Raw genomic sequence first — 21,146 nt, 5'->3', positions numbered from 1 at the left:
TTACTCTACGCCCTCAACCTTTCTCAAAAACTCCCTGACCCGACCTACTTCGACGCCTTCTCCTTCTTCGCTGTCCAAAGCCGCCACTAAGCCCTCAAGACACTCTTCAATCCTGCTCTCCTCTACCTTCGTGCATAAGCTAACGACCTTGCGGTACATCATCTCCAGTTGCCCATCTTTCTCTTTCAGCATCTTGCTACGTTTGAGTAATGCGCCGTTCGCGTTCGTGTAAGTATGAAGTCGTTGTTGGAGGACCGAGGCAGCAGGCAGTTGCTGAACGGCATAGGTCTGATATTGCGGTTGATGCGATACCTGCTTGAGCGTTGCCGGGTCCAGTGGAATAGTTGTCGATAGATAAGAAGCTCCATCTGAAGCCCGACAATCTAGATGATCACCCGCTTGCCGGAGCTCATAGGGCAGGTCGTCTTCCTTGATGAGTATACCTGCACCTTCCAGATCGGCGTATCCTATTCTCTTCTTTTCATGCAGGTCGATGTCACCTGCATTGACGGAGAGCATGTGTCGTTGTGGCTCGAGCCAACGCTTCAGATTCGATATTCGCTTGGCCCGGTCTTGTCGTACACGTAACCGAGCACGTAGGGACTCAAGTCTTTGTTGCTCCTGCTTTTGTTGAGTGGATAGTTGGGTGATCAGCTCGTTCGTTTGATCTATCGCGTCTTGTTTTAGACGCGCTTCTTGCGTGAACTGCATCGAAGCTGACTGAAGGATGCCATTCATCACTGAAATTCCTGTTAACGAGTGGCTCTCTGAAACTAAGGTGAGTCTCGACTTACATGGTTGTATCTCTCGGCTAGTCTCCTCAACTTTGCTCAAGGGCGCCTTGCCCTTGCTGGGGCTGTTTGCGGCCATGATGACTTCGCCGTCGCCAAGATCACTGCCAACGCCAAAGTCGACCGGTCTTGTTCCTTTGTGATTGGGGATCGTCGGGTCCGCTTGTACTTCCATGAGTTGTGAGATGATGTTGCGGTTACCTATTCTCGCTGCTAGATTAAGTGCTGTGTTGCCGGCTTTGTCCCGCGCGTTGACCATTTCTTGCATGAACCTCATCAGTCCTATGGGTTTCGGGTAGTTGCTAGTGTCGTGGAAAGAAGGCATCTGGCTGGCGCCGATATTGCTCCGTACAAGATACTCAAGAAGTGCTTCGAGGTAGTACTTGCTGGAGGCCGCACGCCCTTTTATAGCACACGTTACCGCAATGTGGTGTAATATCGTCCGTCCTTGAGAGTCTCGTAGTTCGATGAGCGGCGCCAAGATCTCGAGCGTCTCCGGGAAGCAGCTATGATCCAGGCTGTTGTTGACGGAAACTGCACTCATCAACGGTGTCTGGCCGGAAGCGTTTCCCCTAAACATGTTCGCTCCTTTTGAAACCAACAGCCTCATCAACGACACTCGGGCCAGAGTCGCTGCCCAATGTAGCGCTGTATTCGAAGTGTTGTCGATTGGCATGTCGAGATCAGCGCCAGAGAGATGGAGTATGGCGGGGTGGTTGGTGAAGTCTGTCCTAGTCTGGTCCGCGAATAGATCAGTTAACATGGCCTGTTTTTCTTCGTTGTGCTTGGTGTCGGGGTGTGGTAAAGGTGGTAGTGCCGAAGGAACCTCGCCATCGGGAAGTTGGATGCGTTGTCCAGTGTGGTGTGGTTGGTAAAAGCTCTCACTTGGTTCTGTCGGCGAACCAAGATCACGCATTGACATGTCTGCTCCGTTGGGCTGCGAGTATGATTCGTCTTGCGATGTGCGCATGCGCTTTCGTGGTGGCTCTTGTGGGTCTTCTATGCCTGTGCCGTAGGCCGAGTCGTTGTGCCCTTGCCCGCTAAAACTACGCTCCGATGCTACGCTCTGCTGGCTGCTGGTGCGGAAAGATTCTTGGCTGGCGAGTGGTCCTTGTGATGGTCGTGCCATGCTTCTTCGGCCCTGCGATGATGAGGCAGGTCGTGGGGCAGGTGAGTTCAGCCGCGCGACCTTGTTCATTGCTGCAAGGGCGCTGGTGGCTGTGGAGGAGATGTTACTGAAGAAGGTACCGCCGACGCTCTGGCTGGTGGTGCGGCCGTCCATACTTTGGGTGTAGAAGCGCTTCCTGTTGGCTGCCATGGCCTGCTCTTTGGTGGGCGTCTCGATGCCCTGGCCCTGGCCTTGGTTGCCGTCAACGCTGATGTCGTAGTCCAGCAGTGGTCGCAAAACATCCTCGACACCGTACTGGCGACAGAACTCTCGTCCGCGGCGGTAGTTGATCCAGGTGCCCTGGTACTTGCCGTAGCCACCCTGGACCTTTTCGTGTTCGCCATTCAGTATCTCTTTCTCCAACACCTTGGTGCGCTTCCCCTTGTCGACGCCAGCAACCTTCAGGATCTGGGTAGCGTTGAGCCAGCCGTCAGAGCGTCGGCGCATGACAGCGACCCGGTTCACTTCCATTTCGTAGACGGAGACGCCCGAGTAAACAGCCTAGGTTTGTTAGCGTGCCAATGCGACGGCAATGTTGTTGTTGTGGTGGTGGTGCGTACGGTGTATATCTGCGGCTTCTCCATGGCGTGCTGCTGGAAGCCGTTCATGTCGGAAAAGGACCGGTTGAAGCCAGCGGGCGCAGCCATGAGTCCCTGACCATGGGGAGATTGGGCGTACATGGCAGACTGGGGCGGCGAACCTGCGGGGAAGGATAGCGACGAGCGCGCGACTTGCATTATGTCAGCGCAGTCGCTGGCGGTGTTGTTGGTGACTGTACGGGTCAAGCGACGATCATGGGGGCAGTCGCGGAGGGAGGCTGGGCGGCAGCGTGGGCAGGTGCAGTCGGGGCGCGCAACGTGTGCGCTGGAAGCGGTATGCTCGGTGAAGGGGTTGCGATATGCGATAGGCGATATGCGCCGTATCAGGACTCGATGTCGGTATGCGGGTGGGCGGGGAGTGAATTGGCCGTCGTCGTGGAGAGAGTGGAGATTCGCGTCCAACGCGTCGTCGGTTGTGCGCACTCGGCCAATCACACGTCTTGCGTGTTTGATTGCCCAGCCGCAGCCACCACAGCGTCTGCTACCCTTCCGTCTCGTCTCCCGCATGCCTGTCCAGCCAGTTCACCTGCTGCGAGCCCTTCTGCGCGAAGCCTCGTACCTGCCCGATGCGACTGCCCGTAGCTACTTCCGCCGGTACATTGTCCACCGATATAAAGCCTACCAGCCCAGGCAGAACGCGACTGCTTCCTTCGATGTCCACGCCGTGGACAAATACAGGCACAGGAGCTTCAAGAGGCGCCAGACAGCCATCATAAATGAGCGCACACGACCACTGCTGAGGAGAGGAGTGAAGGGCCTGAATTTCCTGCGCCGGGCCAACCAGGGCGAGATACCATGTCTGCAAAAGGTCTTGTTCTTCGCCTACGGTCGCATGGGAAGGCGGAAGTATGCCCTGCTAGAGAACATACTGAAGCCTGACCGTATCATGGACGGTGGTGCAATCGCGGCGTCAAACGAAGCAGGTCCGGCGCCCCTGCAGAAGCTCTACTACAGCAACAAACGCTACCTCCAGTACTTCGATGCGCCCAAAGCTGCTGACAAGACGCATCACACCATCAAAATCTCCAGTCGCTATTCTCGGTTGCGTGCCGTCCTCAGGACGCAGCAGGAGAAGGCCATCTCCATTAACCGGGAGCTCAAGAGTTCAGCCATGAAGACGCCCATCAACAATTCGTGGGAGCGACCTATGCCTATCAAGCGCGCGCGCAACAATGTCCGACGCTGGTATGCCGAGACCGTGACGAGGATGCTCCCTCCACTACCTACTGAAGAGTGGGACAATATATATGCCATGATGGTTGGCGACCGAAAGATTGGTTTAGCCAAACGCAGAGGACACGGTACAGCTCTGAACGCTGATCCTGTTACAGAAGACGAACTTTTCGCCAGCACGGTAGAAAAGGGCATTGCATTAGACAAGCCCAGTAAGGCGGATAAACCAGCAGGCATACAACGACCACATGCTATTACAACTAGATTTATGCAGCGCATGTATACCAAGCTTCTCATGCTCTGTTGTAAGCTCGAGTGGGATGACGACCAGAAGCGATGGAAGGCTATCTGGGGTGAGGCTATGAAGACCATCAAACCCAGCCTCTACAACGCTCCCACGGATGAAATGCTCTTTGCAGGTGTCGATGCGACTGGCAAAATCCCGAGGGCGCCCAAGAAGCATGCGCTGGCCAAATCGCTACACGTCCAGCCACGGAACTCAGAGGGCGAATACATGCGATTTCCCTTCTTCGCCGAACAACTCCCTGAAGATAACCCAATACGTAAGGAACTCGATGAGTGGAAGAGGAAGCGTGCTGCTGCTGCTGCGCGAGCAAAGAAGCAGAAGGCGTCATAAGAAGAAGCTCAGTTTATTAGGTTGTACTATAGATACTAAAACCTGTCCTAAAGGTATACGTACTGATCCGGGTTGAAGAGCTATCAAGCAAGGAACAGTGTATATCGTTAGGGTAGGTCTTAATACTTACGGTACAAGTCAGTAAAATCAAGCTCCTTCCTAGGTGGGGTAGATCCGATTCCGATTACATCTCGGACTAGTTTTACCCCACATCGCGACTACCACAGGGCGCATCTCACAATGACATAAATCAACGGCGCCCTTTACTCTACAGTCAGCCATTGCAGCGACCTTGGTAACATTACAACAACCAAAATGGCATCTTCAAACGCAACAGTTCGTCACGCGAGCCGTGAAGGTACAGCACCTCCAGCGCAATAGTGGGAGCCTACTAACAACTTGCGCAGATGTTCCTACAATTCTCGCTCTGATCGAGGAGCTTGCTCTCTACGAGAAAGCCAGTGACAAGGTCGAATCTACCGAGGAAATCCTTACACGCACCCTTGCACACTACGATCCTTCCACCTCGACCTTTTCTGAAGGCTTCGCCCGAACACTCCTCCTTACTGACCCTGACGGCACCGTAGCTGGCATGGCTCTATACTTCTACAACTACAGCACATGGACAGGCGTGCCAGGTATCTACCTGGAAGACCTCTTTGTTAAGGAGAACTACAGGAAGAAGGGTTACGGGAAGAGACTCCTGAAGGAGCTTGCTGGAGAAGTCCTGAAGGTCGGTGGCAAGAGGCTCGAATGGAGTTGCTTGACTTGGAACGAGCCCAGTCTTCAATTCTATCAGAGCGAGGCTGTAGGTGCGCAAACGAAAGATGCATGGGTGGGTCTAAGAGTGGAGGGGGACGCACTAGGGAAGCTCGCGCGTTCGTAAGCACTGAACGGGAAGTGTATTCAGTGTTTGCTGTGACTTGTTCCTGATCTTCTTCTGCTCTTGCTTAGGTGAATGAATGCCTCAGGGCCATCCACGTGAACACGCGCCTATGGGTCCGTGCGCGATAATCGTCACCAAATATCTTACTCCTGCAACTGCACCCTGGTCAAACTCCATCCCTCTCAGTCTATGGACCGATAGGACTCAGTAGCAACTTGTTGGGAGCAGCTATGCAAGTAGGTCATTATGCGTAGGGTGTGATTGGACGGTGATACTAATTCAACACAGGCTGTTGCAGCATTAGCAGGCGAAGAATATGTTTGACGACCTCCAGCGGTCTAACACCCAACGGAAAGGCTTCGAAGAGCTCATTCACCTTTGCGCCGACTGCGACAATTTCCCCGTCCCAACCGTTGAGAGTATCAAATAGAAATTCGGAATACATCGTGACGTGAGTGAGGACATCGAAGAAGCTGCCGAAGCGTACAATCTTGCTGTCTGTCGTACTATCGGTCTGGCTATGCACAAGAAATTACCACGAGAACTCCGCGACATGGTCTACGCGTACCTGACCACACTTGAACTAGAATTGTCAGACAAACCTGATCTCCACTCGCGAAAAGAATTTAGTCAACGAGTCCAACAACCAAAGTGCATGGAAGGCCTTGCCAAACCGCCGAGATATACTACATACTTTGCCTTGCAGCCTCACTCGAAGAATGATGGGCTTTGCTCAGAGTACTATTGGCGAGACGATGTCGTCAGCTCCAAAGTGGCTTCTGAGCCTATCGAATCCTGGTACCGGAACAGCACGTTCTACATGAACTACACAATAATGGATCAAGCAGAGTCCGATAAATGATTCAAAAAGCTGTTTAACAAAGATCTTTTTGGTAGTGGTTTGCAACCTCGTGAGCTCATCGCAAAGTTCAACCGCCAGATTTTGCACGATGATAAATTCCAGCAACCGACGCGAATGTCCTGCGATGTCTCGAGGGTCTGTGTTTGTTCTGGAAAGTGACACAGTTACAAGTGCTTGTGGAATTCGTCTGTAGCGATGGGGCCGTAGAGTTCAGGAGATTTATGGACCTCATACGTCCAGTGATTCTGCGTCTACGAATATCTAGTCAACGTTGCACAGTACTGGCCTTCAACTGGTACACCACAGATCTTGATGGCAGAATTTCCTGGGAGTGAGAGCAAGAAGTTAAGGTGGAGATCTAGAATGGTGACATATCGGCGCTGAGCGTCATCTAGGAGGAAGGAGTAATATACTACCTGGATACAATAAAGCCCCGGTAAATTTGTATATACCCAACAACTTCTTGACGTGCCTTGAAGGACTTCACCAACTTCCACATCTATAATAGCATTACCGGAATATACCGAATACCTTTAGGGTACTCCAAAGCTAAAACGCACTTTTGAACCCCGAGCGCTTTCGTGTAGGTGCCTTGACGGAAGCTCACATGACGTCAACCTTGGAAGCTTTCACCCAGCTTGCCAACAACCTCCGGTAGCATACTCTCTAACTACCAGCACTAGCGACTTCGGTCAGAGTGCTCGGCTCTTGGAAAATCATGAACCGGCCGATTCGAAGTCCATCATTGACGATGAATGAATATCTCGGAGGGCTCGGAAGCCTTGGGCCGCAGTAAGGCCGGCCGGCTTGTATCAATGAGGAAGGGTATGAGTGAAGCTTGACGGCAACTCAGAGAAACAATCAACATACAGACATAACCTTGCCAATTCATTTGGCGGGGTGTGATGTATCTGTTTCTTAGCCCTCCCTCAGCCGTCCTGGAATTGGGCTGACCTTGGAGAACGCACTCGATTGCTCGAACAAAACTAGTTGAGATGACGTATTGATATTAAAGAGAAATTCAAGCATACAAGCGCAAATACGCATGTAGACACCATGTAGATGTAGGTTAGCAAAAATGTAGTGCGCGCGAAAATAGCAACATTGACAGGCTGAACTACTTGGGTACCTGCGTCGTGAGACCCTGCGACCTACTCTATCATGCAGCGCCATGATCGCACAACCTCAGCTTATTTTCTTCGGAATTTCAAGCAGTGATGAGATCAGAGGCTTTCGCAGGTATTTCGGCGTTTCCCAAAATTCCGCCATAGCTGAAGGTTCGAGATAATAGCCAGCGGCAGATGTACATTTTCGGCTTCGGGAACCACCAGCAACCCGAAGCCGACAAATTGTAGGATACCACGGTAAAAGCCTACATTTGCTATTTACATCGAATTGAGTGTAGTTTAGATGTTTCAGTACTGATTGGACCAGTCCTGTTGACCGCTTGCTACTTTGAGCTCACCTTGCGAACAACCCAATTCGGATATGCCTTCGTAAGCTGGGTAGTACCCTGGCTGCTGACAGGTCACATACAGATGGCCATGTGTTGAACACCATTTGACAACGGCCCTTCTGGTCGGGTTCGGACGCTCACCTCCTTCCACGACCAGGATCAGATCTTGAGGCGCAGTTGTCTACATACCTAAAGCCATGCAATAGTCAGTATATATGAGCAGGCTGCTCTTCGGTAGTGAGATTTCCATCAACAAACAGATCAGCTTCCATCTCGTCTTCACAACTCTATCACTGCAAATATGAGCAACCGTTTCGTCTCCCCTCGTTTCGGGAGGAGAGCTGTACTCCTCTTTCTTTCTGCCTACTTCTCCAGTTACACTTTAGCAACTGCTGCACCCGAATCAGTGGACGTTGCAATCATCGGCGCTGGTCTTTCTGGTCTTACGGCAGCGCGAGAGCTCCTTCACGGTGGCAAGTCTGTCGTCGTGCTTGAAGCCAGAGACCGTGTCGGCGGCAAAGTGTACAACCACCCTCTGAAGAATGGCGGTGTCACCGAAGTAGGCGCCGAATTCGTTGGTCCGACACAGGATAAAGTCCTACAAATGATCTCTGACCTAGGACTGGAGACTTTTGATACATACGCCGAAGGGAAAACCATCTTGTGGCGCAACAGTACCCGCCTTACCTATACACCGGACCCAGCACTCGGTGGTGCACCGCCAATCGAACAGTCGTCTCTTGTTGAAGTCGCTGGTGCACAGGGGCAACTGAATGCATGGGCAGCTGAGCTCAATACGAGTGCCCCATGGTCACATCCCAAGGCTAAAGAGCTGGACAGCATGACTTTCCAGCAATTTATCGATCAGCAAGCAACCCTCTCGGACACCTCTCTTGTATTGACCACAGCATGCAAGGCCATATTTGCTGCAGAACCACGCGAACTCTCCTTGTTATATGTCGTCGCATATATTGCAGCCGCTGGAAACGAAACAACTGTCGGAACCCTAGACAGATTGATCGCCATCAAGGACGGTGCTCAAGAGAAACGGGTAGTGGGCGGAACCGGTCTCATTCCGGAAACCCTAGCGAAGAAAGTCGGCAGTGAGCATATCGCCCTCAATGCCGCTGTATCAGCTATCACCAAGACAGCCCATGGTTACAAAGTCGTTTCTCGAGCGGGAATGGTACATGCGAAGGAGGTCGTACTAGCTATGGCACCTCCGCTGCTGCGTCAAATCACCTTCTCACCATCACTTCCCACCAGCCGCAACCAGCTCAACCAAGAGATGAAGATGCCCTCGATTGGGAAAGGCATTCCAATCTACACCACTCCCTTTTGGCGCCACGATAATCTGAGCGCACAAGTCTTTTCTGACTATGGCTCCACCAAAGTAACCTTCGACAGCACCCCCGAGGACACCTCTTTCGGCGCAATTCTAGGCTTCATTCTCGGCGACGAAATGCGTGCTCTGGATAAACTGACCCCGGCGCAATGCGAGGAGAAGCTTCTGGCTGATTACAAAAGGTACTTCGGGGACAGCGCGACAAACGTGACTGAGTTTGTGCTACAGCGCTGGGACTTGGAGGAATGGTCCAGAGGAGGTCCAGTAGCGGTTGCTCCACCCAATGTGCTCACACAGCACGGAAGCGCGTTAAGAGCAAAGGTCGATGGGTTGCATTTTGCTGGTACGGAGACGAGCCCGTACTGGACTGGGTACATGGACGGCGCTATCCGAAGTGGAGAAAGAGTTGCTAAGGAGATTCTAGAGCACTGAGTGTGGAGCCGGAGTTGGGGTAGTGGTGAGCGGTTAGTGTTGTGATCGATTTACTATGCGGTTAGAACGTAATATACTTGTTTCTGTCTTACAACCAATCAATGAATATGTCGAGCAAGAGAGCCTTACGATCTAGTTCAATATACATAGTAATTACTCCAGTTTGCGGCGTGATACCCGGTGATCTGCACACCCGCTGAACCTAGTTTCCGTAGCTAAGTGACTAGTTGCTCTTTTCGACGCCAGATCGGCATGTCGTGATGTGCCTCGGCTCCAGATGAATATCACCAGGAACTTGTATAATAGGAAGCTCCAATATGGATTGATTGCTTTTTCGTCCCCGCATTATTTTGACTCGTGTATTGTTCTTTGGCTTGGTATCGTGTCAGATCACTATCACAGCAAGATATCCGACGACACCATGCACTTCTCACTCTCCCTCCTGTTTCTTTCAACCATCGCATTCTGTTCGCCAGTTCCACAGGTCCTGCCCACAGCACAAGATGTGACTCAGTCGGTGATCAACATCCATAACGCTGTTCTCGAGCTCGATGCCACAGTGCAAGCCTTCCAGGGTGGCTCTTTTGAGACAGCCATCGTTGAAGGCAAAGAGGTGCTTGCTGGCGTAGCAAAAATCCACACTGTGAACCGGGAAGGTTTCCGACGTGCGACTCTTGCTCTGCCGCCATTTAGCGTGGAGGATACGATCAAATTCATTGATACGGTGGTAGCGACTGGTCGGTTGTCACAATCTTTCCAGCACGGACAGAGTCCTAACTTTATGCATAGTGGATGTCAGCATCCCGAATGCTACCAAGCATCTTCGCGAAAAAGAGCCCGTGTTCAAGGCAAACGGCTTCTCGGCTATTGTCATCGCCAGTCTGGCATTGTTGGAGTTCGATCACGATACCTTCAGTGCGGCAGCTGCGAAAAACTTCAATCTCGCTACCGACAAGGCCAAGTTGGCTGAGGGTGTTGGAGCGGCGGCGAATATCCACAGCGTTATCCAGGATACCATCGTGTTCTACACTGTATCAACAGTAGTATAAGGAGAGACACGTAGTCAGGTTGGGCATGGCGGTGTAGTACGCGTCCGTGGGTGCCACGCACGCGCAGCTTTGTAGGAAATCGCACCCGTACCGACTACCACACGTGCCTGATTCATCGGCTTGCACCTGCACAGATCTTCCTGCATACTAAAAAGCAAACATCTCACCGATGAAGTCATCGCCTCAACCTTGTTTCCCTTGTGTACTTGCATAGTCTAGATGCCGCTAGCTCTCCCGTAGCGGCCTGATGCGATCATCGTCATCCCAACTTTGGGATCTCTGATCTTCAAACTTCCCTGCGCACATCATTTTTGTTGCGCAAACAAATAGTAACAACATTACAAGGAGCGTTTACAGTCAAATCCTTTGCAATGGGTATTTGCGGCAGCAAAGAGAAGAATGACGGCCAATCGACCGAGATGGCGCGTCCATCACAGCCCGCAGCCTCAAATACGCCGACACAACAAAACATCCCAGTGGCCGGAGAAGGTGCGACAGTGAAGGCGCGCAGGTCACCCGATAACCCGATTGTGTACTTCGACATTGCGATTGGAGGCCAGCCGATTGGGCGCATCCAGATGGAGTTGTTCCTTGATGTCGTGCCAGCCACTTCAGAGAACTTCAGGCAGTTCTGCACTGGCGAATCCAACCGTGGCGGATACAAGGGCAGCACTTTCCACAGAGTTATCCCGAACTTCATGATCCAGGGTGGTGACTTCATGAACGGAGATGGTACCGGCAGCGCGAGCATCTTTGGAGGCGATTCGTTCGACGACGAAAACTTCGAGCTCAAGCATACGCATCCCGGTCTTTTGAGCATGGCAAACTCAGGGTAAGCTACATGACCGGCTGATCATTAAGATATCGCTAACCATCCCACAGCCCAAACACCAACGGCTCGCAATTCTTCATCCTGACCGCTTCCACACCGCATCTTGATCGCAAGCACGTCGTTTTCGGTGAAGTCCTTGATGGTATGGATGTAGTAAAGAAGATTGAGGCGACAAGGACTGGGCAGGGTGACAAACCATTGAGCGATGTCGTAATCGCTGGATCGGGGCAGCTGGCTGGCGCAAAGCCTTTGGCTTAAGGAGTGAGAGATGGGTGTCGGTGTAGAAGATTGGCCGATCTGCAGTATATAGGTTTCTATGCACGAAGCTGTAATAATAATAATGTAATAGGTCCTCGAGGAGAGAGCTGCCAAAGGGGTATGTGCAAAGTCTACCCTGAATGTCCTCGTGAGTTTCCGAGATGCTGAGCAATCTGTTAAAGCTCTTTGGTAGGAGTCTAGCACCTCTAAAAATGCACGACGCATTGCAGTCAAGTGCGAGTTGTCCAGCAAGCGTAGGTACTCGCATTCATCAATGGTTCAGGAAGGATAGGGTTTGATTTCTTATTTTTATCATTAGCCTTACGTTCCAGCAAGTGCTTGTCTATTACTCACCCATTCAAGCTATCGTATGAATTCATCAAATTCTAGCATCTGTATACGCAGGGCTTCTTGCTCCCAGAACTCCGCCGCTTGCTCAGCCCCTCTCCTACCACCAAACTGCACAGCGCCGTTTCCCATGTCGCCTTCGGCCCCGTCCATGAGGCGCATGAAGCAGTTCTTGTTCTTGGGGTCGTTGAAATGCGCGTATGGGTGATCTGGGTTGAGCCACGCGGAGCAAAGATAACAAAAATGCGACTTGCATTGCGCGCAGGTCTAAATATAGGTGTACAGAGTCAGTATGTGTTCACTTGTAGCTCGTGCAGGCACATTACTCACCATGTGGTTACATCCCATGCTTTTCTGGCACGGTACAGAGCAGTACGGGCAGGGTGTGGTGTTCTTCATGATAAAGTTGAGCGATGCTTGGTCCTCCTCGGTCAGTTGTGTAGCATCGCGTGGCTCGCAGCGTACGAAATCTCCGTGCCATGACGCTAAGCAGACAACACAGAAAGCGAGTGTGCAATCTTCGCAAACCTGTAACCGATCCATACCTCGTACGCCAATTCCACGCTTCTCTGGGCCAGGCTCAGTGTTGGTTTCCTGTTGCTGAGCTGGACTCTCGTCGTCTGCTTCAGAATCCGAATCGTCCATCTGAGTTACATCGGTAATCTTGGGGTATTTGGTAGTTCGCATGGCACCTTGACACCATGTGCGTGGACAAAACACGATGCTAGGGTCAGATTCAATCTTTTTCTTCCGCTTGATCTTGGCGTATCGCTCGACTTGATCGCGTGCTATAGGGATCTGTAGCAGCTCCTTGGGCGACAACAGCCGGTCCTTCTTCTTCCCACTACTACCACATTCGGTGGACATACACTTGACGTTGTTGACGTCCCCCTCCTTTATACAGTTGTTGTAGTAGTCTTGGAGGCAATTGATGCAAAAGACATGGCTGCAGCGGGCCATGCGGTAGCAGGCAGACCCCTTCTTTGGCTCGAGACAGACTTCGCAGTCGAATGTATCTTTATCGAACAGCTCCTTCTTCATCCGGCGACTATAATCTACGAGCTCCTTCCGCATAGAGGAGGGTAGCGTAAGCCCCTCCAGACCAAAGGCATTTTCGGCTTGTTCTTGTAAAGAGGTAATATAGGCGAATAGAATGCTACCTCCGCCGTACTCATCCCATAACATCTTTGCTTCTGCTGTGAGTGTAGCCTGGAGGTCCTCGCCTAGCCACGATGGCGACGTAGACAACCTCACTACGGGCGGTGTTTGTTCGGGATACTCGGCGGGTAGGATAATTTCGAGACGTAGTGGGGGTAGATACGGAAGTCGTTCGACATCTTGCTGTGGCTCGAAGGTAATAGGCAAAGGCTTGGTAGGCGCCACGAGCAGTTCAAGAGTGGCAGAGTAGGGGTCGCTATCGCTGATAACCAACTCCGGGTAGATGGACTGCAGCGTGCTGAGCTCTTCGGCGCGCTCGTCTTCCATAGTGAAACTGTTATGGTGGTAATTTCTCGGGGGATTGTGTATCGCCCGTCGAGTGAGTTGTATAAGGATGTGGCGACAGCGGAGAGAGGGCGGAGATAAGTCGAATGCGGTCGCAACGAAGTATCAAAGGGCGTGGCGACTGTCTTCTATCGGTAGCGCGTAAAGGCAAAGGACCCCTTAAAGAGGCCCATGGTGAGTCAGACGCTGGATTGCTATCACTCAGATTCCACAGATGCTGTCAAGAACTAGGTCGTCGCAACTGGCACTGGAACGCAGCCAATGGCCCACCGAGGTATCTCGCATGCGCCGCGCCAAGGCCGACAGGGTATTGCCGGGAATGCGCCGTCATGGCTACTGCATGTGCATCCTTCACTCTTGACAGCCCTGGAAGCTTCACCTCCCACGTGAAGTCGCTATGGAGGCTCCACCGCTTGCGTCACTGTCGCTGACGCATGTCCATTGTGTTTGTTCATTGTGCTGACAGCAAGAGCTCAGCTAATGCTCCCAGAATCCCGCAGACCGCATCTCCTACCTCTGCGCATGGCTTGCTCTCGTGCCCCAGGGACTGTGCGTCGTCTATGCGACGCTGATATGGTCCAACCGCGAGATTGAGATCTTCCTCATGTTTGCCGGCCAGATGGCGTGCGAAGCGCTCAACTGGGTTCTGAAGAGATACATCAAGGAAGAGCGGCCGCGGGGTAAGTCGAGAAAAGGACACTATTCAAGCGTAGTGCTAATACTAGACAGAGATGCATGGAAAGGGCTACGGAATGCCTTCCTCACACGCCCAGTTCGTATCCTTCTTCTCCGTTACCTTAGGCCTGTTTCTCCTCTTCCGACACGTTCCCCACCCGACGGATACCCACACGCCCTTCTCACTGGGTGGCCGTTTCCTCCTTTCACTCCTAGCATTGGCTTGTGCAGGAGCTGTAGCTGCAAGCAGGATATATTTGAGCTATCATACACCAAAACAAGTTGTGGTCGGATGTGCTGCCGGAGCTATCTTCGCCCTGGCTTGGTTCGCCTTCACAACATATCTGCGGAGAGCTGGCTGGATAGAGTGGGCTCTCGAAACCTGGGTCTTGAGAACACTGCGTGTAAGAGATCTTGTGATACAAGAAGACCTGGTTGATTCTGGCTGGGCACGTTGGGAAGATCGGAGGAAACGACAGATCTTCCAGGTTCAGGGTAAGAAAAGCAGGTAAGCCCTGAAATCTCTGTATATACTACTACGGTACTGCGCTGTCATACGCGTGCGAATCTGTCAATACTCAAATAGACGTGCTGCACCCACAGAATCACATCGGGATGCGGACCATTCCTCAAGCCTCTTGACTTTTTTAGCTCCCGCGGGCCGCCGACAACCTCGTAGTGTCTTTTTGCGATTCCAGTTCCGACTGTCAAGAACTCGGCCGTCAGACAAGCATGCCCCTAGTACCAATCACCGATCATCGTGTCATGACATGTAAAACCAGCCACCAACGTCAGGCGGGCGGAGGCTTCAGCCGTGTGCAACGGCATATTCTTGCCCCACAGAATACTGAAACCCTATCACAACAGGTGCTTTCTTTACAAGGACACGTCTTCAGTCAGCCTTTGTTGGAGTTCGCCATTCATGAACGGCGATCCCGACACTTAGTGGTTCAGACTATATGTGGACCCTTGACGCGCATCTTCCGTCACAATCGTCATGCCTCCGTCTCCGTGTCGTTGGCTAACACTAAGATCTCGTCAGCCTGATTGATTGACCGCTATAGCACAACGGCGGCCGTTAGTTGCTTTTAGATCGTCGTTAGGACGCGTTCCCCAGCCACGGTGTATCCGTCCATTTAGTATGGACATTTTTTTCGTCGATATCTTCTACCATCTGTCTTACACAGCTTCCTGTCGAAATCAAGACCTTTCCCTCCTCAAACCCTCTTCCTAAATCTCCAATCGACAATGCCGCGCATGTCCACCTACCGCGAGCCAAAGCCTCCACCACGCCGGCGTTCCCGGAGCCAAAACGGTAACAGTAGTCCGCTCCCACGCAATGAATCAGATTACGACGTACCCGCTCCTGAACCCAAGAAGCATCTCAGCAGTCTTGAGGGCCACATTGTAGCAGCCAGTGGAGAGTTTGTCGGCACCTTCATGTTCCTCTTCTTTGCTTTTTCTGGTCAACTCATGATCACCAATCAAGCCAGTGATCGTTCGATTCTCAACGGCGGTACGAGCAGTCAGCAGAATATCTTCACAGCCTTGGTGTATGGCTTCAGTTTGTTGGTAAATGTTTGGGCTTTCTTTCGGATCAGCGGAGGATTGTTCAACCCTGCGGTACGTACTCTTTCACTCGTACATACGAGAGGAAGGTAGATGATACTGACATGTTCCAGGTAACGATTGGTATGGTGGTTGCCGGTCAACTTCCCTTTATACGGTCACTCTTTCTCTTTCCCGCTCAACTACTCGCATGCATGTGCGCCGGTGGACTCGTCGAATGCATGTTTCCAGGAGATATCGGTGTTGTCAACACTTCACTATCTGGCGGTACCTCCATCGCCCAAGGTGTCTTTATTGAGATGTTCATGACCGCCGAGCTCGTGTTCGTCGTTCTGATGCTAGCCGCCGAGAAGAGCAAATCTACATTCATTGCGCCAATCGGTATTGGCCTAGCGCTTTTTGTAGCCATGATGGGTGGTACGTCCTACCTCTTACTCAAGTAGAGCAACATTTCCGGTTCAAGGAGTTAACACTGTACAGGCGTTTACTTCACGGGCGGATCACTTAACCCTGCGCGTAGTTTTGGTCCTGCTGTTGCTTCACGAACGTTTGTCAGCTACCACTGGATATACTGGATTGGCCCTATACTTGGTGCACTCCTTGCTTCGGCATACTACCGCTTTGTCAAGCACTTCAATTACGAGCAGGCGAATCCTGGCCAAGATTCTGCTGGTGGTCACTTCTCTGCATGAGTGTCCAGAGAACGCTGAGGAAATATAGACAGGCAAACACGCAACTCAGCTCAGCTGGCTGGAATGTTATGTGTAGGTGTTGAGGCCATTTGGTACTTCCAAGGAAAATTCGTGGTTTTCGTACATACAGCGAGGAGTTATAGGGGCTATTTTTCGTTTTTGGAATACTGGACAGCAACCATTTATATGTTGGAGCGGGTATTCTCATTTAGTGGGGCATGTATCCGCTTTTCGTTACGGGTCTGGATACATGGACATCGGTGTAGAAAAGAAATGCTACTTAAAGATCGAGTCAAAGGAACACACTGTTTTAATTCTAGTAACCTGTTCAAAGTTGCCACCGCACCCGAGTCTGTAATGAAAACCCGTACCTCCCTTTTGAGAAAATCTTTCAGATTGTTCTCTGTTGGTTAGCTGACCCATTGGTACAGACAAAATTCATATGTAGCAGGGACGTATGTATAGGCGATGATGCAACTCTACTACAAGATGCTACCACAGTATACTAGTGCGCAATTATTGGTCCAGAAAAGTGTCTTTCCAATTTTACACTCGAGAGATAGCATGCAGTCCTGTGTGAATACAAGCCAACATCAAGAGAAGCTCTTACTGTGGACCAAAGGTTTCTCGCATCCGATATTCGCGTGCGCCTTCGCCATATACAAGCTTATCGCTTTGCCGCTCGTTGTTTCGGCAACGGTCGCTTAGAGTACGCAAGTTTCGAAGTTGCCTTTTTTGTAGTAACTTCAAGAAATTATGATTACCTTCGACAAGTGCAACAGATAAACAGCCAAGAAACGAAATCTGCTTGGCTAGCAGAGTGGTCGGCTGTCATCCTGACTCTCCGACATTTCGTGGCTATGCACTTCCCATTACAATGTCAAGATATGAGAACAGCTTGGTGTCGACCCACCAATAGAGTTCGAGTTGCTTTCGATTTTAACATGAGCGACCACGGACAGGATCTGCACCGACTGTTGCCCTAGCATATACATACCGGAAAATCCATTTGATGACTTGACTGGGCGCGCGTACCTAGACATACTCTGGCGTAAATGGTTGGGGGCCAGGAATCTGCTGTGGCTTGCATGCGACGTTGACCCACTACTAGGATCTTACCCCATGCAACTGACGCCTTGTTGCCTGCTTTGCAACTTTGCGAACTAACGTTTGATACTCTGAGGCTCCGCTGCTCGATATAACCAGCTTCAGAGGCTCTGCTATGGTTACTATCATTCTTCCGACTAGACAAGTGCTTTTCAACCATCATAGCATTTCGATACTCCGGTTAACTTTGGTGCTAAGTATACTCTCACTTTATTCGTTCCTTAACCCAAGCAGTCAGATAGACCACGCAACACTACAGTTCCATAGGGCCCGTCTGATACAGAGACATGGGAAACGCTCTTAAAGAGAGTATGTACCACGTGCTCTGGCCTATTTCCGACCCAGCGTCTCGCAGATGTGCAACACGTGCGCTTGCTTCTGATTGGCTAGTCTTCGCATTCGCCCTCTCGCTTATGGTGATACCGGCAACCGCCTTGGATGAGCCACGCCCGCCGCACCAAATCGCCTACGGCCAGTACCATGCCCCTGAAGCACTGGTAGGCCTATGTACGGCGGCCATCGTCCTGTTCGCAGATCGCATTATCGCTTATTCCAGTCTACTGATTGGTCCCTCCATGGGCGTTACCAGCGTCTTGTGGCTTATGATGCGCAATGACGGTGCCATCAGCCCCGGATCGTCCTGGATGTGAGTAGCATATGTTCTGGCCATGTTCTTTGCAAGCAAAATGGCGCTCATACGAGATGATAGGGTCTTTGGAGTGTGGTCCGTATCAATTGGAACGTACTTGATCATCCACTGCCATCGTGTGGCCAATCACCATCTGTAAGACCAGCTGCAGAGCCTCAAGTGTATAAACTGACGAAAGAGCACAGATTTGTCTTGTTGACCATCGCGGTAGCCGTTGTTTGTATGTATCTTGTCGCGAATGTCCAGGCGACGACATTGCAAGGCGGTCTGGCGACAGCGATACCAACATGTGCATCCTTTGCCGCATACACCGTGGCTTATTTCTTCCCGAAGAAGACCATCGGGCATTTGGAAGAAAGAGATGCGATGGCGTGATATGTGTCTCGAAGATTGGCATGACTTGCAGACTACAAGACTTGGGAGACCTATTGCGCTGAAGATGTACAATACGGAGCGATAGTGCGCAAATGTTGGTGGCGGCTTGAGAGTTTTTGCCTTGGTCTGTTTATGCATGGGTGTCATTGCTATGACCCAGCGATAGTCGTTGCCGGGTGGCCTGTTTGTCGCGATACCGACCTGCATTTCCCTGCCGTATGCGTTCTAGCATGTTGCTTCCCGGATGGATGTGGACTTCGGCATAGGTGGATGCAAGGTCTTCTGCTCTATGTTTATATGGAAGGAAATTATGGTGGACACATTTAGGATACCTTTTAGTGTCAGGCACCATCCAGAAAAGAGAAGCGTATTTCGGACTGGTCTCTGCCTGTTCAAACGCCAGTTGATCTTACAGACCCAATTGGTTCAGGGGCCTTTCGTCATCATAAGGGCATGAATTCCTAAGGTCCTGACAACACTCTCAAACTGTGCTCCAGGAACTAAATCGGGAATTGAAGTTGCGGTTCATCGAGCAGTTCTAATAGGCCATCTAGTAGCTCAACAATGTGCTGGTGGAAGTCTGATATGTAATGATGTGGGAGGTGGAAGTCCTGGCGCATCGACCACGATGAACCACGAGTATCGCATGTCACTTGTTCAGAGTATAGCTGCGAGTGGTGCTTGAAGTCGAAGGGTTCGTTGACATCCTTGTTGATTTGACGCTCGGGGTCGACATGGAGATAGGCAGATTGAGATCCGCTCAATCTAGAGAAGACAGTACCTCGGTCCACAGACGCTGAGGAGGAAAAGACGCTTGACTTGCACTTTGCTCATCTGGTCTTCGAGTGATCCGACATTCGCCTATTATCAGGCCATCGGCGAAGAGGGGTAGCACTGTGTTCAGCCCCAGAGACGATTTCCATATCAAACCGTGGTTCCGACCGTTTCTTGTTGATGACCTCTCTAGCCTTTTCTTCTGCGTCCCTCATTTTGACGAATGAGCTTCGAAAGAGGCGATCCGCATCTTCGTTTGATGAAGCCAAGGGCGCAATCTTGCCAAGCCAGTATGCCCCACGATCACGCCAGCAGAGGACGGATCGGGCGTTGCCTTGGCCAATAACTGCAAAGTCTTGTTCACTCTCAGCGTCGCCACTAGCATCGGGTTGTTCCCGCCATATCTCAACGCCGTCGAAGATGTCTAGATTGCGTGCATGCTGTGCTACGCGAAGCGCTTGCTCCAGGTCGGCAACTTCAAGCAGGACAACTTTGGCTTCCACATCTCTGGCAATATCAAGCAGCCGCGGGTAAAAGGCATCGCCTTGCTCTATGTCTGTCTGCTTGAGCTTGTGGGGAGGTACTAGCGCGAGCTTCGGTTCGAAACCGCGGACTGAGCGCGTGGTCGTTTTCCAGAAGGCGGATGGCGAGATGTACGGCGGGTTCGAAATGAGAATATCCCAGAAAGATGGCATTTTCTTGAAGTTGAGGGCAGCTGTTAGCGACAAGACGCCTTCAGTCTGATCTGAGAAGGGATTGACCATGATGTCGGCTTGTAGGAAGTCCCATGGCCCATTGTCTTGAAGTTGTCGCGTCTTGCGTAGTCTTTGAAGGTTGTGTCTCGCAAGACGCAGGGCCTTCTCCGAGATGTCGACACCCAGAACACGTAGGTTTATGTTATTCGACGCCGAGGATATCTCGTGGTGGAAGAGGAGGGGTATACAGCCGGTGCCGGTGCAAAGATCAAGTACGCGTATTTCTGGAGGGAGACTTTGCGCATTCCGTAGGAGACTGGCGATATGTGTGACTGACGCGGCTGTATCTGCTCTGTTCGCATTGTCAGGCATGGATCCCTTCGAAGTCGTAGTATGCTGTACCTTGGGATCAAGACACCAGGCCTACAGCGTATCTCCAGGTCACCAAAGTACTCCGTGCCTAACAGATACTGTAGTGGCTTTCCAGCGGCTCTTTCTCTGACCAACTGTCGTAGCAAAGAAGCCTTAGCTATTGTGTCTCCTTTGGCGCGACGCGCTTTCGCGACTTTCTCGACGTGTTCGCGGAGCCATCGCAGCTCGTTCTGGGCGGCCTGCAGTTCGCGACACGGCGCAAGAAGAGCAGGAAGAAGAGCGTCTATCGCGCGCGCCTTGCGGATGAGCGATGTTGTTATGCGTGGCATATTGAAGTAACATGGTGGGGTGGACTCGCGGCCACACTAGCGTTGCGCTCATTTGGTCTGCTAGCATTGCGCCGTAGTCAAGTTTCAGCATGGTAACAATACATTCGGGTGTTGCTCTGTACAGTGGCAGCAGTACTTGGTCTTTCTTTCAAGAAAAAACCTATTACTAAATTTAGAAAAACGTCCGGTGCCTGTGGGCAACAAATGCAGGATAACGGTTGTACATTCTGAGTACGTACGCCAGCGCACTTTTCGAAGGCTTACCACGGATCCTTCTTTGACAATCCGCGATATACTTCGCCCTGGCTGCATACTGACGCCTGCATCTGCAAACACGCAAGATGGCGTCCGTGTATAGTTCCCTTGGCAGTTGCGCGGTGCCACTCAACACGCCGTATAGCTAAGCTTTAATTTCCCCGCGCAACAGCCGTTCTGACCCACACTCTCCAACCACTATCCCGCACCCCATACTTCTCCAGCTCACATTTATCCAATTGCTTTTCATAGCGCGTGTTACTAAACCAACTGTATCCACCTGCTTCACGGTACTGTGATACCGACTTTCATCAT

At 51.4% G+C, this 21,146-nt stretch overlaps 10 protein-coding genes across 10 annotated transcripts; 7 read left to right on the top strand and 3 right to left on the bottom strand.

Annotated features, from left to right (window-relative positions):
* On the bottom strand, positions 1-2,696 carry J4E82_000236 (uncharacterized protein; the record flags this gene model as incomplete). The annotated part of the gene is made up of 3 exons (XM_051726558.1): positions 1-740; positions 795-2,460; positions 2,520-2,696. The coding sequence occupies 3 exons, from the start codon at positions 2,694-2,696 to the stop codon at positions 1-3; spliced, it is 2,583 nt and encodes an 860-aa protein (XP_051593740.1).
* A 367-nt stretch (positions 2,697-3,063) lies between these two features.
* Positions 3,064-4,368, top strand: J4E82_000235 (uncharacterized protein; the record flags this gene model as incomplete). Its single annotated transcript, XM_051726557.1, has 1 exon — positions 3,064-4,368. One exon carries the CDS (start codon positions 3,064-3,066, stop codon positions 4,366-4,368), a length of 1,305 nt encoding a protein of 434 aa, XP_051593739.1.
* A 315-nt stretch (positions 4,369-4,683) lies between these two features.
* On the top strand, positions 4,684-6,116 carry J4E82_000234 (uncharacterized protein; the record flags this gene model as incomplete). Its single annotated transcript, XM_051726556.1, has 3 exons — positions 4,684-4,726; positions 4,776-5,250; positions 5,711-6,116. 3 exons carry the CDS (start codon positions 4,684-4,686, stop codon positions 6,114-6,116), a joined length of 924 nt encoding a protein of 307 aa, XP_051593738.1.
* A 1,757-nt stretch (positions 6,117-7,873) lies between these two features.
* Positions 7,874-9,349, top strand: J4E82_000233 (uncharacterized protein; the record flags this gene model as incomplete). The annotated part of the gene is made up of 1 exon (XM_051726555.1): positions 7,874-9,349. The coding sequence occupies one exon, from the start codon at positions 7,874-7,876 to the stop codon at positions 9,347-9,349; it is 1,476 nt and encodes a 491-aa protein (XP_051593737.1).
* A 421-nt stretch (positions 9,350-9,770) lies between these two features.
* On the top strand, positions 9,771-10,398 carry J4E82_000232 (uncharacterized protein; the record flags this gene model as incomplete). The annotated part of the gene is made up of 2 exons (XM_051726554.1): positions 9,771-10,086; positions 10,139-10,398. The coding sequence occupies 2 exons, from the start codon at positions 9,771-9,773 to the stop codon at positions 10,396-10,398; spliced, it is 576 nt and encodes a 191-aa protein (XP_051593736.1).
* A 371-nt stretch (positions 10,399-10,769) lies between these two features.
* CYP3_1 (Peptidyl-prolyl cis-trans isomerase H) lies at positions 10,770-11,488 on the top strand (the record flags this gene model as incomplete). Its single annotated transcript, XM_051726553.1, has 2 exons — positions 10,770-11,230; positions 11,281-11,488. The coding sequence occupies 2 exons, from the start codon at positions 10,770-10,772 to the stop codon at positions 11,486-11,488; spliced, it is 669 nt and encodes a 222-aa protein (XP_051593735.1).
* A 363-nt stretch (positions 11,489-11,851) lies between these two features.
* On the bottom strand, positions 11,852-13,321 carry J4E82_000230 (uncharacterized protein; the record flags this gene model as incomplete). The annotated part of the gene is made up of 2 exons (XM_051726552.1): positions 11,852-12,103; positions 12,167-13,321. 2 exons carry the CDS (start codon positions 13,319-13,321, stop codon positions 11,852-11,854), a joined length of 1,407 nt encoding a protein of 468 aa, XP_051593734.1.
* Positions 13,322-13,736: 415 nt separating this feature from the next.
* Positions 13,737-16,275, top strand: J4E82_000229 (uncharacterized protein; the record flags this gene model as incomplete). The annotated part of the gene is made up of 6 exons (XM_051726551.1): positions 13,737-13,784; positions 13,830-14,019; positions 14,069-14,522; positions 15,220-15,637; positions 15,697-16,000; positions 16,064-16,275. The coding sequence occupies 6 exons, from the start codon at positions 13,737-13,739 to the stop codon at positions 16,273-16,275; spliced, it is 1,626 nt and encodes a 541-aa protein (XP_051593733.1).
* Positions 16,276-17,669: 1,394 nt separating this feature from the next.
* Positions 17,670-18,406, top strand: J4E82_000228 (uncharacterized protein; the record flags this gene model as incomplete). The annotated part of the gene is made up of 3 exons (XM_051726550.1): positions 17,670-18,028; positions 18,092-18,166; positions 18,217-18,406. 3 exons carry the CDS (start codon positions 17,670-17,672, stop codon positions 18,404-18,406), a joined length of 624 nt encoding a protein of 207 aa, XP_051593732.1.
* Positions 18,407-19,236: 830 nt separating this feature from the next.
* On the bottom strand, positions 19,237-20,576 carry J4E82_000227 (uncharacterized protein; the record flags this gene model as incomplete). The annotated part of the gene is made up of 2 exons (XM_051726549.1): positions 19,237-20,227; positions 20,278-20,576. 2 exons carry the CDS (start codon positions 20,574-20,576, stop codon positions 19,237-19,239), a joined length of 1,290 nt encoding a protein of 429 aa, XP_051593731.1.
* Positions 20,577-21,146: the final 570 nt, after the last annotated feature.

This window comes from Alternaria postmessia, assembly GCF_024291825.1.
Source record: "Alternaria postmessia strain BMP 2775 chromosome Unknown scaffold_1, whole genome shotgun sequence".
Taxonomy (NCBI): domain Eukaryota; kingdom Fungi; phylum Ascomycota; class Dothideomycetes; order Pleosporales; family Pleosporaceae; genus Alternaria; species Alternaria postmessia.
Note: the sequence above shows the minus strand (reverse complement) of the source record. Positions and strands in the feature narration are given on the sequence as shown.